This window comes from Geotrypetes seraphini, chromosome 2 (assembly GCF_902459505.1).
Source record: "Geotrypetes seraphini chromosome 2, aGeoSer1.1, whole genome shotgun sequence".
In the NCBI taxonomy this organism is placed as follows: Eukaryota; Metazoa; Chordata; class Amphibia; order Gymnophiona; family Dermophiidae; genus Geotrypetes; species Geotrypetes seraphini.
The window spans coordinates 331,681,001-331,695,734 of NC_047085.1; the positions used below are offsets into that span (position 1 = coordinate 331,681,001).

At 42.7% G+C, this 14,734-nt stretch overlaps 2 protein-coding genes across 6 annotated transcripts in view; one reads left to right on the plus strand and one right to left on the minus strand.

Annotated features, from left to right (window-relative positions):
- The window catches only part of ELMO1 (engulfment and cell motility 1), a 668,619-nt gene that overhangs the window by 105,375 nt on the left and 548,510 nt on the right, over positions 1–14,734 (minus strand). The window lies entirely within an intron of this gene.
- On the plus strand, positions 3,920–5,838 carry LOC117353826 (zinc finger protein 501-like). The gene has a single exon (XM_033930224.1). The coding sequence runs from the start codon at positions 4,365–4,367 to the stop codon at positions 5,595–5,597; it is 1,233 nt and encodes a 410-aa protein (XP_033786115.1). The 5' UTR covers positions 3,920–4,364; the 3' UTR covers positions 5,598–5,838.

Sequence of the window (14,734 nt, forward strand, 5' to 3'; positions counted from 1 at the left end):
CCAAGATTATCCTCCTGTCACCAAAAAGTGTCAGATATAAACGTGTATTCAACTCATTGTTCACCTACATCGCAATAAAAAAAACAAAACTGTAACAGCCTCCCCACAGATACAAGATCAGAACCTAACTACCTGGATTTTAGAAGAAAATTGAAAACATTTCTTTACAAAAACTACCTCTCAGCAGGATGATCCTTATAGACTTCCCAGTGCTAACCAAGCTCTGACTTCCATAATCTTGTCCATATCGGTTTTACTGCAAGCTCCCCATATTTTGCGTGCACTCTTTTTTTTTTTTTTTTTTTTAAACTGTAGATTGCTGTAACATTGTCTTCTGTAAGCTCCCCATGTCTGTATGGGTTCATGTTTTGCATTCTTCTTTGATTGTAAATTGCTGTAGCAACTTCTTCTGAAAGCTCCCCATGTTTGTATGGGCTCGTTTCATTGTAAATCGCCTTGAACCTTTATAGGCATAGAATGATTCACAAATCTCAGATTAGATTAGAAAGAAGAGAGGCCCATCATAATGAAAGATTAGGTTTCATACCTCTGCTATCTTCCTTCATGTAAATCTCCTCTGGAGGCTAAACTAGAGGGTTCTTGTATGGGCACTAAAAGATGATCCCTCCCCTGTGGGCTATCTGCCCGGGAGCTTCCTGACTTGCTCAGTTAGTAGAAAAGCCATGTAGAGCTATGACAACAGGAAACAGAAGAAAAGAAAGAGAGGGTGCGGGAACTCCCGCTTCCAGTCAATTCTGCTCAAGAAATTATTACACTAAAACTACAGCCAAAAAAAGGCCAATTGTAATCAAACATAGAATGCAAACATTATAAAACTGCAAAACATAGGAAATTTTATGGAACGCAGACACAGCCTGAAGATCAGAGGGGGTTACCCACTCCCTCTGGAAACCTCACCAACCCTTAAACTTTCCAAAGGGGAATATGCATGTAAATCTTAGTGAAGCTGGTCAAAGACAGAAATCCAGCTTACCAGTTACTGAAGAGGCGACCTGCGAATCTAACAAAACAGATGGGCAGGAGTTCAGCCTCCAGAGGAGATTTACAAGAAGGAAGATTAGCAGAGGTAAGAAACCTAATCTTTCATTCTTGTACAATTCCTCTGGAGGCTGAACTAGAGGGACATATCAAAGCAGTCCCAAATCTCAGGGGGGGGGGGGGGGGAGGCCGATGAGCTGCCACATCAAGCCGGTAAAACCTGGAAAAGGTATGAAGGGAAACCCATGTGGCCGCCCAACAAATCTCCTCAGGCATGAGATTCAGCCCACGAGGAAGTCATTCCTCTGGTAGAGTGAGCCTTCACCACAAGGGGTACCAAACTAAAAGGGAGTGCCGCAAACTGGAAATGCCTCTCAAGAACATGAAACCTCAGAAACTTCCGATGATCTGGGAAAATCAGGATGTGGATATACACTTCCGTGAGATCCAAGGAAGCCAAAAATTCCCCGGGTGCCACTGCTGCTATGACAAAACGCACCGTTTCCATGGCCCTAGTGCACTTCAGGGGACCCTCCTGGATCCGCAAACCTGCAAGAGCATTTCCACCAAATCCACGTGATCCGGAAATGAAGTGGAAAGCGGAGGCTTAGAACTCATGACGGAACACTCTGCCGGAACCACGGAGTCTGAATCAAGTTTCAATGTCCACAGAGATTCAGAGATAAGATAAGGAAGGCGACTGGACTGAAAGAGCCTGCGCACTGTCTGATCCTCCCCCAGATCGTGGGAAACAGTGTACTAGGAATCCCCGAGATCTGTCAGGCTAGCCATATCAGTGGAACCTGCCATGGACGCAGGTGCTGAGGCAATAGCAGGAAGTTGCCACTATCTTTCAGGCGAACCAGCAATGGAGCAGACTGACATGCTGGAATCCAAAGGCTACACAGACTGCTGCACCAGAGTCTGAGGGGGAGACAAAGGCATAGCCCGCTTTCTCATGAAAGCCTTAGACATCATATCCACAAAGTCCAGCGGAAAATAATCCCCAGCGGCCAGAGCCGATCTGCTGGACTCAGATTTGGAATGTTTTGAAGACTTATGAGACTTTTCCCCGGAACTATGCTTGCGTTTCATGAAAGCGCCCTCCTCGCCCAAATTTGGCATCCCGGATGCTGGAATCGCATCTCCGGTGGAATCAGAGGAAAGCATAGTGCGGCATCCACACACTGTTCACGCTGCTCACGGGGCGTGGCACACGTAATACATGGCTGCGAATACATGAGCCATCCTCCACATTTAAGGCATGAATCCATGCCATCCTGTCCTGAGGTGACCATCTGTGAAGTTTGGAGCAAAACGAAGCTTCTAAGTCCAAAAAATATAGTTTAAAAAAGTTTAAAGAAAATCCAAAGATGGCCGCTGCGGGTGCTGATTTTGACTAAAAAACGCCTGTTAAAAACACAGGAAAATGCTAAAAATGGCGATTTTAGGATTTTACAGGAGGGGGTACAAGGGCATGCAGGAAAATCCCCAAATCCTGATTTGAGCACCCTCCCAAAATTGGCAAACTCTGTGACTCACAGACACTACAGAGAAACCACAGTGTTTTTTGGTTTCTCCTGGATTTTTTCTCTGTGCATTCCTTGGGGTCAATTTTCTTTGGTTTTGGCAATGCATTTCAATGGCAGCTAGCAATACACAGTGCAAGCATAGGGAGATCAGTACCTCAGGAGCTGATTAAACTGGATTTTACAGGTCTTCTGGCCGCCTCACCTTCCCTGTCACCTCAGATCATGACCACCAGGACCCCTCAGGGAAATCAGGAAAGACACGCGGCGTGGTTCCGATCTCGGCATACCCCTTTGGAACTGCAGCAGCCTGATCTCTACCCCTTTGTGGATGAACCAGGGGAGAGATGGCTCCTGATCCTGGAGACCCGATCCAATCTGCAGGCTGTCCAGAGGGCTTACTGCAGTTTCAGGCTTACAGAGCACCCTCCAGAACCAGCCAAAATTCAAAATGTCTGCGATCTCCCACCGAAGGATCATTTGCATAGAGTTGATCCGCAGCATGTGGGCAAATCCATGAAAAAAATCAAAAGAGACTAGGAATTGAAAACAAATCAGGAGTAGAATTAAATGATTTCAACCATACAGCGAAGCTGCAGGAACAAACTGAGCAAATCAGGAATCCCCCGGGCAGGTAGCCCAAAGGGGAGGGATCATCTTTTAGTGCCCTGCAGCTGAAGCTATCAGACATACAATAATAATAATAATAATAATAACTTTATTCTTCTATACCGCCATAATCTTGCGACTTCTAGGCGGTTTACAATCAAGATAGCTGGACATTCAGCGAAATACAATATACAGATAATCAGATGAAATACAGAGAGCAGAGAGCAGAGACTAAGAAAGCAAGAGAAAGAAATACAAGGACCCTCTAGTTCAGCCTTCAGAGGAATTGTACAAGAAAAAGGGGTTCTGGATGGAAGATATAAAATTTCTGTGAGAAGAAATGAAAGAAGGAATAACTAGTAAGAAAGAGGAAGAGGACGTGAGTGGAAGAGAATGGAGAGAAGGGCTCTGGTAGGAGATAAATTGACATAGGCTATCTGAAAGAGTAAGACATAAGATGAAAACAAGATGGACTGAGAGAAGCATCATGGAAGAAACTTCAAGAAGGGATACAAGCTGTGACAGAGGAAGAGTCACTGAGAGGGGTGATAAGGCTGTGTTAAGGAGGAGGAATTGCTATGAGACACTGGGCAAATAAGATTTAAGAGTGTGTGAGAGAGAGACGCACAGGACTTAGAGCAGTTGTATGAAATAGAGGGAGTTTATAATAAAGAGATTATCAAAGAAAAAGGTAGCAAGAAGATAAAAAAAAGTATGGTAGAAGTATGAAAGATACAGAAGTAGCGGCGCTGGATAGCTAGACATGGCTGGTGGTGGCGCGCGAGGGTGGCGGTTCCTTGAAGTATTTTGCACTTAAAAAGTCCAGTTTTTCGGGGGCTGCGGTTTAAATAACTAGTAGACAGCGCTCCCTGGGGCAGAAGAGAAAGGAATGCTAGAGCTTTAATCGGCAGAAAACCCTCAGGAAAAGCTAAGAGGAGGGAGCCCTAATTGCCAGGCCTGGACAGGAAAAGCCTCGAGATGAGCCGCCCATAGACTTACAAAGAAATGAAGAGTCTGGTTTCAGAAATGTTCAAGCAATCTGGGAAATAACAGCTCATTCTGCTTCCTGGCCCTGTTCCTTTGGGGCACAGACCTTTGCTATCCTTCCTGGTCCTGTGCCCATCTCCATATTGCCACCATCACATTGAGTGGGGAAAAAAGGTTATAATTCATAAGGATTCTTAGAGCAAAGGAGAGCTGCAGAAAGACAAGCCACGCAGGAGCATTATGTACACTCTGATGTTTATGCAGGAGTACGAACAGATCTCAGTCACCTTCAGAGATGTGGTGGCATCTTTCTCGGAGGAAGAGTGGAAAGTGTTGGAAGATTGGCAGAAGGAGCTGTATGGGAACGTCATGAAGGAGATCCATGGAACCCTCATCTCTCTGGACTTTCTCTCGATAAAACCTGACATTTTGCTCAGGATAAAGGAAGAGGAGGAGGAGGAGGAGGAGGAAGAAGATGTGGAGGCTTTCTGCTGGGATGCTCAGGAAGTGGAGGGAACTGACGACGATGCTAACTTGGAAGAAAAGCCATCCAATGAACAGAAGAAGGGGAAACATCTTGAGAAATGCATTGAAAAGCTGAAATTGCAAGAGACTTTGCCCAGAAAAGCTGCGGAAAACGTTTTTCAGGATCCTGACCAATCCCGCAGTTGCAGGAGGCAGCGCAAGGCGACGCTGTCTCGGAGAGTTTCTTCAGAGAAACAGGTAGGCCTGTCCAGTGAGAGTAAGAGCAGTTCAGCTGTACGGGCAAGTCTGATCTTACAGGAGACCGTCCACTCAGCAGTGAAACAGGAGATGAGAGGGGAATTTGATGATGGCGTCGACAGAAAACACACTGAAGCTCCAAAGATCCCAAAAGCAAAACCCTATAAGTGTGATCAGTGTGAGAAGTGCTACATCAAAAGCTCCCATCTAAAGGTGCATCAGAGAAGCCACACGGGTGAGAAACCATACATCTGTGGTGTCTGTGGAAAGAGCTTCAGCCACCGGGAAACTATAGTTGTTCACCAGAGGTCTCACACGGGCGAGAGACCCTTCCAGTGCACGGAATGTGGGAAAAGTTTCTTAAAGAGTTCCCACCTGAAGGTCCATCTCCGGATCCATAATGGAGAGAAACCTTTTTCTTGTACCATGTGTCACCGGACCTTCAATCACAGGGGCGACCTGAACAAGCACCATAGAATGCACACTGGGGAGAGACCGTTTGAGTGTGCATTATGTGGGAAGAGTTTCAGTCAGAAAGGCAACCTTTTGACCCACCTGGGGACCCACACGGAGGAGAGACTGTTTGCCTGTATGCAGTGTGAGAAACGGTTCAAGCAGAAATCGGAATTGGCCAAGCATCTGAAGATCCACTCGGGAGAGAAACCGTTCACCTGCAATGTCTGTCATAAGAGCTTTAATCGGAACCAGCACCTCCTGAGACACCAGAGAGTGCATGTGGGGAAAATATGAAATAAAAGTGGAAGTGACTTAAAAACTACTTAGTGCTCCTCGAATGGGAACTGAGACTGAACCTGAAAGGATGTTGTCTTTGGTATAAAACGACTGTTATCTGCAAGGGCCTGCCTGGCAGGTCACCTGGAGTGTCCATCATATCCCAAAGAGGAGGAGAAGAGTAGCTTAGTGATCATCGCACCAGACTGACCACCATTGCTTCAACTACACATTTAGATTGTAAGTCCTCTGGGGCCAGGAAAATATCTAAATAAAACACCTTGAGTTACTACTGAAAAAAAAAAAAAAAAAAAAAAAAGATGTAGTAGGAGTTGTAGGACCAGAAGGTAGTGAAAACACATAAGTTGATAAAAGACAGTGTTGTGTGCATGTATACGTTTAATTTTAAAACTGGTTTTAAATAAGTGCTATAATCAGCACTTATAGTGGGTGCCCACCTTCCACATGCCTTAGAAGTGAAGAAAACGCTTTGCTTTTCACAATCCCATTTTTTTTACTCAAAGTTACTCACATCAGGGCCATCCTCAGGTCATTTAATTTAGTATCAAAACATCATCTACGCTATATGGTACAACGTTTGATCATCATGTTTGTGGCTAAAGGTTAAAATTAAGAATAGTATTTCTCAAAAGAGTCCAGAGGAGTGACTAAAATGGTTAAGGGGCTAGAGGAGTTGCCGTACAGTGAGAGATTAGAGAAACTGGGCCTCTTCTCCCTTGAAAAGAGGAGACTGAGAAGTGACATGATCGAAACATTCAAGATAATGAAGGGAATAGACTTAGTAGATAAAGACAGATTGTTCACCCTCTCCAAGGTAGAGAGAACAAGAGGGCACTCTCTAAAGTTAAAAGGGGATAGATTCCATACAAATTTAAGAAAGTTCTTCGTCACCCAGAGAGTGGTAGAAATCTGGAATGCTCTTCCAGAGGCTGTTATAGGGGAAAACATCCTCCAGGGATTCAAGACAAAGTTAGACAAGTTCCTGCTGAACCAGAACGTACACAGGTAAGGCTAGTCTCAGTTAGGGCACTGGTCTTTGACCTAAGGGCTGCCACAGGAGCAGACTGCTGGGCACGATGGACCACTGGTCTGACCCAGCAGCGGCAATTCTTATGTTCTTACGAGAGTGAGAACCTGTATAATGTGTGGGTGTGGGTATTAACATATAACCCAGTGTTTCTCAACATAAGGTATGCGTACCTTAGGGGGTACACAGGCCGCTTGTTGGGGGTATGCGGCATGGCCTCCAATTCCCTCCCGCCTGTAGAGGCGACATCTCCCCCGATGCTGAAGCTGCTTCCAACGGTCTCTGCCCTCCCCTGTGCTGAAGCCACTTCCGTTGATCTCCAACTTGCCCCCAAAGTCGACACAAAAATCTTCTTCGAGCTGCACACGCTCCTTCCATCTTCAGCAGCATTCCTTGCATGGGCAGCATATGCAGCATGATTCGCACGTTACGCGTAAGTGGCTGACTCAGAAACCTTCTCTCCAATGTCAGAGTTGACTTCGGGGGAAAGGCTTGTGTGTTGGCCATTTGCAGCGTGCGAGTCGCTGCTTGGGCCATCCATGCGGGGGGGGGGGGGGGAATTGCTGCTGCTGAAGGGTGAAGACTGAAGGAGCAAGTGCAGCTGAAGAAAGTTTCTGTATCAGCTTTGGGGATGGGAGTGGGGCGGAGATCATCGGAAGCGGCTTCAGTGTGGGGAGGGGCGGAGATCATCAGAAGCGGCTTTAGCGCAGTGAGGGGGTATGATCTTTTGTGACAAAGGCTAGAAGGTAGGGAGGGGGAGAAGGATGAGAGGGAGAAATGTTGGATATGGTGGTAGAGAGGGAACAGAGGGACGGATTGAAAGGGATGCAAGGGGGAGTAATGTTGGACATAATGATGGAGGGAGAGATGTGGCATGAGGCTGGTGGGCAGTCGTGAAAAATGCTGCACATGATCCGGGGGATGAGCGGGAGAAATGTTGGATGTGGCAATAGAGGGGGTGGGAGAGATGTACCCTGGATCTCTCAAGACAGATGGACAGTGAGAGAGAGAGAGAGAGGGTGACATGTCACCAATTGGGGTGGAGGAGAGAGGAATAAAAGTTGGACTCATGGAGGGACAGAGAGTGAGAGAGATATTGGTTGGGGAAGGGAATGGGGTCTGGAGGAGAGGAAGCATGTAGGAGGCAGAAATAAATAAATATTGGAAATGCAACCAGAAACTCATGAAATCACTAGACAACAAAGATAGGAAAAATAATTTTATTTTCAATTTAATAATCAAAATGTGTCAGTTTTGTGAATGCATATCTGCTGTCTATATTTTGCTCTATATTTGTCTATTTTTCCATAGTTGTTACTGATTGCATATTTTAAAGTCATCTGCCTTGACCTCTTTGAAAACCAAACAAACGAATATAAATGATAATTAACATTTTCTGTGTGTACAGTGTGCTTTGTGGGGTTTTTTTGTGGTTAAAATTATGTATTAATAAGATTATATTGTGTGTGTATGAAAAATGGATGGAAGAAATTGCATTACAATTAGTACTATTCTTATGGGGGTGGGGTCAGGGGCAGAGCTTGTGCGGGCCTGGGGTGGAGCTTGGGCAGGGTACTCGGTTGGTATTTTTTAGGCTCGAAGAAGTTGAGAAACACTGCTATAACCTGAACTGATGGGGATACAAAAACTGTCTGACTGGCAAACTCAAGAGAATCAGACATGCTTTTTTTTCATACCTATAACAAAGGCTGTCTGTTGTACAGTTGAATAGACCTACTCTGATCACTTCTGTATTGGCAATTTAATTGAACTGTCTTCAGACATCTCTTAGCAATCCCCACACTTCCTCAGCAATTACTGAGCTGTGCTGTCTGACAGTGAAGTAGAGTAAAAAGCTTTCAAAATGTAACTGCTCAAACTTAATTTGTATGACATGACTTTAGCACAGGAAGTAACTGATTTCTGAAAAGCTGGTTAGAATATAAAAATGAACACTTTACAGACCATATGTACTAAAAGATTTCTTCCATTTTGTGCCTATGGGGAAAATGCTTAACTCTTGCGACCCTAAATGGCTATCAGGAAAGTGAAGTATGACATACAGCTGTGGGAAGAGGAATAGAATGCATTGTATTTCCTATTAGCAAATAAGCAATACATTTTTTACAGAAAAATTCAATAAAAAGCCTAACCTGTAATGAAGGTGAATGTTAAATAATAACAAGCAAGGGAGTGGTCTAGTACTTAGAGCACTGGGCTAAAAACTAGGGAAGCCGGGGTTCAAATCCCACAGCTGCTTTTGGAAACTGCAAATCAGTTAACTCTCCCTTATGTCAAGTATAAACTTAGATTGTAAGTCTTCTTGGGGCTGGGAAATACCTACTGTACTTGAAAGATGATTTGCCAAAAGCTAAATGCAAACACAATAATGATAAGCAGCTTAGTTTCAATATTATTTGTAATGCATTTTTTTTAAAGTACAAACTGTTTATTGGCTTTTATAGAGTTTTGCAATTCATTTTTATTTCTTCCTGTTAGTAGCAGAAGATGGTATCCAACACAACAAACCGCCAAGTACATGCAAAGTATAAACTGACATATGTTAATACACTTATGGTAACTCTACAACTGAAAAATGATTTGACTAAACAGAAACCCTAGTACTACTAAGAAAATCTCAGATCCATTCATTTTCTTTGTGCATGCGATTCCCACAGGATAAATTGCTGTATAACACAAGCCATGGGTAGAAGTAGTGCATTAATGTGGATATTACTGCAAAAAGCTAGCTGATTAACACCAAACTTAGTTGCATATCACAAAGGCCATTAAAAGAAACTATTTAACAAGGAAGGGTTAACAGCTGATGTTAACTCAGTTTAGTGCACTGCCTCTATTAGTTTGTGAAAATGACAGTTTTGCTAAATATGTTCACCAATTATGAAATAGTGAAGGCTAAAGTGCAGAGATATTGTTAGAAATTTTATAATTTATCTCTAAAATCCAGCATGGAAGATTGGATGGTACTCAATATGCCAATTTTTAAAAAGGATTCCAGAGGTGATCCAGGAAATAAGAGTCCGACGAGCCTGATGTCAGTGATGGGCAAAATGGTAGCAACTATTATAAATAACAAAATTACAGAGCCTATCCATAAGCAAGGACTAATGAGACAACATCAACATGGATTTAGTCAAGGGAAATCTCGCTTCACCAATCTACTATATTTCTCTGAAAGGGTGAATAAACATGTGGATAAAGGTGAGCCAGTTGAGATTGTGTATCTGGATTTTGAAAAGGCATTTCATGAAAGACTCCTGAGGAAATTAGAAAGTCATGGGATAGGAGGTAATTTCCTGTTATGAATTAAAAACTGGTTAAAAGATAGAAAACAGAGACTAGGGATAAGTGGTCAATATTCTTAATGGAGAAGAGTAAAAAGTGGGATTCCCCAGAGGTCTGTGCTGGGACTGCTCTTTTTTAATATATTTATGGGATGATGGGAATAACTACTGAGATAATTAAATTTGCTTTTGACACAAAGTTGTTAAATCACAAGAGGATTAAAAAATAAAATTACAGGAGGACTTTGCAAGAATGTGAGAATGGGCATCAAAATGACAGATGATGTTTAATGTGAACAAGTGCCAAGTGATGAATGTGGGAAAGAGGTAATGCAGGGTTCTGTGTTAGGAGTCACCACCCAGGAAATGGAACTAGGTGTCATCATTGAGGATATGGTGAAAAACTCAGCTCAGTGTGCACAGGTGGCTAAGAAAGCAAATTGAATTTTCAGGAAAGGAATGGAAAACAAAGATGAGTGTTATAATGCCTTTGTATCGCTCCATGGTACGGCTGTACCTTAAATACTACATGGTCAAGTCACATGATTATGTCCACTTGCTAATATCCAGAATAACCGCCTCTGGCGGTATGTGACTCAATTAGATGCTGGGTGGTTGCTAGAAGTATCTGGAGCCATGCAGACTGCAGTGCGTCTGACAATTGCTGATGGGTGCATGGTGGTGGAGTCAGTCGTCAAACATGTTGATCGAGGTGATCCCAAATGTGCTTGATTGGGTTAAGGTCTTGGAAAAATTGAGGTCAGAGAAGTAGCTGGAAGTTTTGGTTGTGTTCTCCGAATCACTCGCAAACAAGTCAAGTGGTATGACATGTCGCGTTGTCCTATTGAAAGATCCCATTGGCCACAGGGAAGACTGTTAACATGTATGGGTGTACTTGATCGGTAAGGATGGAGAGATACCCATGTCAGTTGAGAGTGCCTTCCAGAGGTATCAAGAGACCCAGATCATACCATGAAAACATTCCCCAGACCATAATATGCCACAACCAGCTTGTGTAAGTTCAACAATAGTTGCTGGGTGTTTCACACCTGACACACCAACGTCAATCCATTCAATGGAGCTCAAAACGTGACTCATCAGAAAAGCTGGTAGCTGGAGCTAAGACACCACTTATGTGCCTGGGAGCTGCTTTTTACCATATCATGTGCCTGGGAGCTGCTTTTTACCATATTGATGCAAGCCCAATGTTGGTACTCCTGTGCAAATTGCAGCCATTTTTTGCAATGAACCCTCATGAGCATGGGTGCAGTCACCAGCCGTCTGTTCCAGAGCCCCATTCGCAACAGGGTTTGCTGCATTGTCATTATGGACACACATGGGGAAGCCCCCTGGTTCATTTGAATGGTGAGTTGCTCCATGATAACATGCTGATCGGCCCGCACCAACCTGTGCAGCTGAGTTCACCTCTCACATCGATGGTTCATGCTGCCCCACCATGTCAGGTCATCAAAAAGGTTCCATTCATCCACTCATGATACATTTTAACCACAGCATCCCGTGAACTGTTCACAAACTCTGCTATTTCCAAAATGCTGTTGCACTTGGCCAAGTAACTAATGATCATGCCTTTTTCAAAGTCTGATAAATCACACCTTTCCCCATGGCATTCAGAGTTGCTATATTTTCAGCTTGCTGACATCCCACTTTGTATACCCAAGAAGTCTGCACGCAACACATGCATTTGTTCATTGGCTGTGCATCTCTGATATCAGAGGTAGGCGATGGCCAAAATAATGTGACTTGGCCTTGTATGTTAAATTCTGGTCGCTGCATCTCAAAAAAGATATAGCGGAATTAGAAAAGGTAAAGAAAGGCAACAAAAATGATAAAATGGATGGGACAACTTCTCTATGAGTAAAAGCTAAAGTGGCTAGGGCTCTTCAGCCTGGAGAAGAAATGGCTAAGGGGAGATATGATAGAGGTCTATAAAATACTGAGTGGAGTGGAATAGGCAGATGTGCATCACTTGTTTACTCTTTCCAGAAATACTAGGACTAGGGAGAATGCAATGAAGCTACAAAGTAGTAGATTTAAAATAAACTGAAGAAAATATTTCTTTACTCAATGTGTAATTAAACTCTGGAATTCGTTGCCAGAGAATATGCTGAAAGCAATTAGTTTAGCAGGGCTTACAAAAGGGTTTGGATAACTTCTTTTTTTTAAATCTTTATTTTCATTTTATCCTTTTGACAAAATATTAGTCAAAAACAAGTAATAATACAGTACCAGTTTCAACATCTTTGAATACTGAGAAAAATATGGCAAAACAAATTACATTAAATAAGCAATTGTATCAGGAAACACCCTTCCATTGATTCAAAGATACAAAACTAGACCCAGAAATAAAAAATACAGGTTTGTATAGTCCTTAATTTAGGGGGGGAGGGGAACAGCTGTGAATTCGCTGAACTTTACTAATTAAAATATACAAAGGAAAATAAAGAAGTGGCTAATTGGGCTCTAGAACTAAACTTCACTGAGCTGGTATTGAAGTAGAGAATCTCTCAAGATTACTACACTTGCTCTTTGGCAGAAATAAATTTTATCAACTGTTGAGGTTCGAAAAAGACATATCTATTCCCTTGATAGACCATCACACATTTATAGGGGTATCTCAGAATGAACGTCGCATCCAAATGTAATGTCCGAGGTCTCAATATAAGGAACTGTTTTCTTCTCTTTTGGGTAGATCGTGACACATCTGGATACATTCTCACTAGTTTTGCCATAAATAGAATATCCTTAAATGTAAAGAACAGCTTAAGCATCCATTCTCTGTCCGAATCAATTGCAAATGGTACAAACAGTGTAGCAGTTGCCGGTGCCTCATTATCGGATATCTCTAGGAAATTGGTCAAATCCAAACTATCAGCAGATAAATTCTGCTGGTTTGGGTTATGAATTGTTGTTCTAGTTGGTAGATAGTACATTTTTTAGAGAGGCGGATAAGAGGATTCAGGAACTTTCAAAACTTCTCTCAAATATTTCTTAAATGTATCTTTCACTGGTATAAATGATAATTTTGGGAAATATGTAATCTGAAGATTACATCTCCTGGTCATGTTCTCCAGCATTTCCACCTTAAAATTAAGATTTCCACTGCCCCTGACCCACATTGAGGCCTGGGACGTCACATTTTTTATTCTGGTCTCATGTCCTTCCACTTTATTTTCCAGGCTAGATAGTCTATTTTTCAAGTCCAAATTTTCTGAAACAACCGTAGTATAACGTGCTGTAAGCTGCTGGATTTGGGTCCCCAAAGAGAGTTGCAAATTAGATATTGCTTCCCAAAGTATTTCCATATTAAAGACCTTGGGTCTTTGCATAGGTACAAGTTCTAAACCCAGACCCTCTGATGAAATTAAAGTACCTGCAACCTCAGCAGAAGATGAATTCAACTTATGAAAATCCTGAGGAATCTGCTGCTTCAACTCCTCCGAGGGCTCCGATGGCTGAGTTGGCTTTACTGCTCCCCCTGCTGAGTCGGCTCTTGCACTCAGCTGGTCGGGAGAGAGAACACTCCGGGACGCTCTTTCCTCCAGCTCCTGCACTAACGCCCCAGGGCGATTCGGAGTACTCTGCTCCTCTGGAGATAGAGATGTTGCCTCGAGGGAAAGTGCTGATGCTTCAGCTTGTGTGCTTTTCACAGTCGAGGGAAACTCCGGCTCATTTGTTTGGGCCCCACGCTGGAAAAAGGCGTCCATCGGGCCCATTGCTGCTAAGGATTCATCCAGGGAAACCCAGGGCTTAGATTTCCATTTGACCATTGATATGGTAAAAAGCAGCTCCCAGGCACATAAGTGGTGTCTTAGCTCCAGCTACCAGCTGCCATCTTAGTTCGTTTGGATAACTTCTTATAAGACAAAAAGTCCATAAGCCATTATTAAGATGGACTTGAGGGAATCTAATGCTTATTCCTAGGAAAAGCAGTATAAAAATCTCTTTTTTTGTTTGGGATCTTGCCAGATACTTGTGACTTGGGTTGGCCACTGTTTGAACAGGATAGTGGGCTTGATGGACCTTTGGTCTGTCCCAGTATAGCAACTTTTATGTTCTAATGTAAGCCCATCATGCTCATTCACTGCTCAGGATTGCATTAGATTAGTCTTTTTAGATTGCTGTACATAGTGCACAAGTTAAAAAAAAAATAATTTCAGTGATTTCTAGAGGTAAAGAATCATGGTTTTGATATACTGCCTTTCTGTGATACAACCAAAATAGTTTTACATATAGTATAGGCAGGTAACATCGTCATTGAAAACAAACAAGAAAATCCACCAAGGAGTTCCACAAGGAAAGCAAAAGAGCAAATACAAGAAAAAAAACTGTGGAACTGATGATCTTGATAGAGTCTTTATTCAACAAATGGTAGTATACACAATGCAGTACATAAGCAACACAGCAGAGAGTAGTGGTAACATCATAACTACCACTTATAAATCCCTCTTGATAAATGTCAGTAAGATTTATTGGACAGTTTAATTTAATTTGTTTTCTGTTATATACCTGATATCATCACAATGTTCATGTACCATGAGTGATTTGTTGGTCAGGGATAAAAGAAAAATTGAGTATTAACATTATTATCTTTCATGAGTCATAAGAATAGCCTTACTGGATCAGACCAATGGTCCATCTAGCTCAGTATCCCATCTTCAAGGAGCCCAATCCAGGTCACAAGTACATGGCAAAAAACCAAATAGTAGCAAAATTCTATACCACCGATCCAGGGCAAGCAGTGGCTTCTCTCATGTCTTTCTCAGCAGCAGTTTATGGACTTT

Coding starts and splice junctions, on each gene's coding strand:
- LOC117353826 (XM_033930224.1), top strand. CDS start 4,365: ATGTACACTCTGATGTTTATGCAGGAGTACGAACAGATCTCAGTCACC.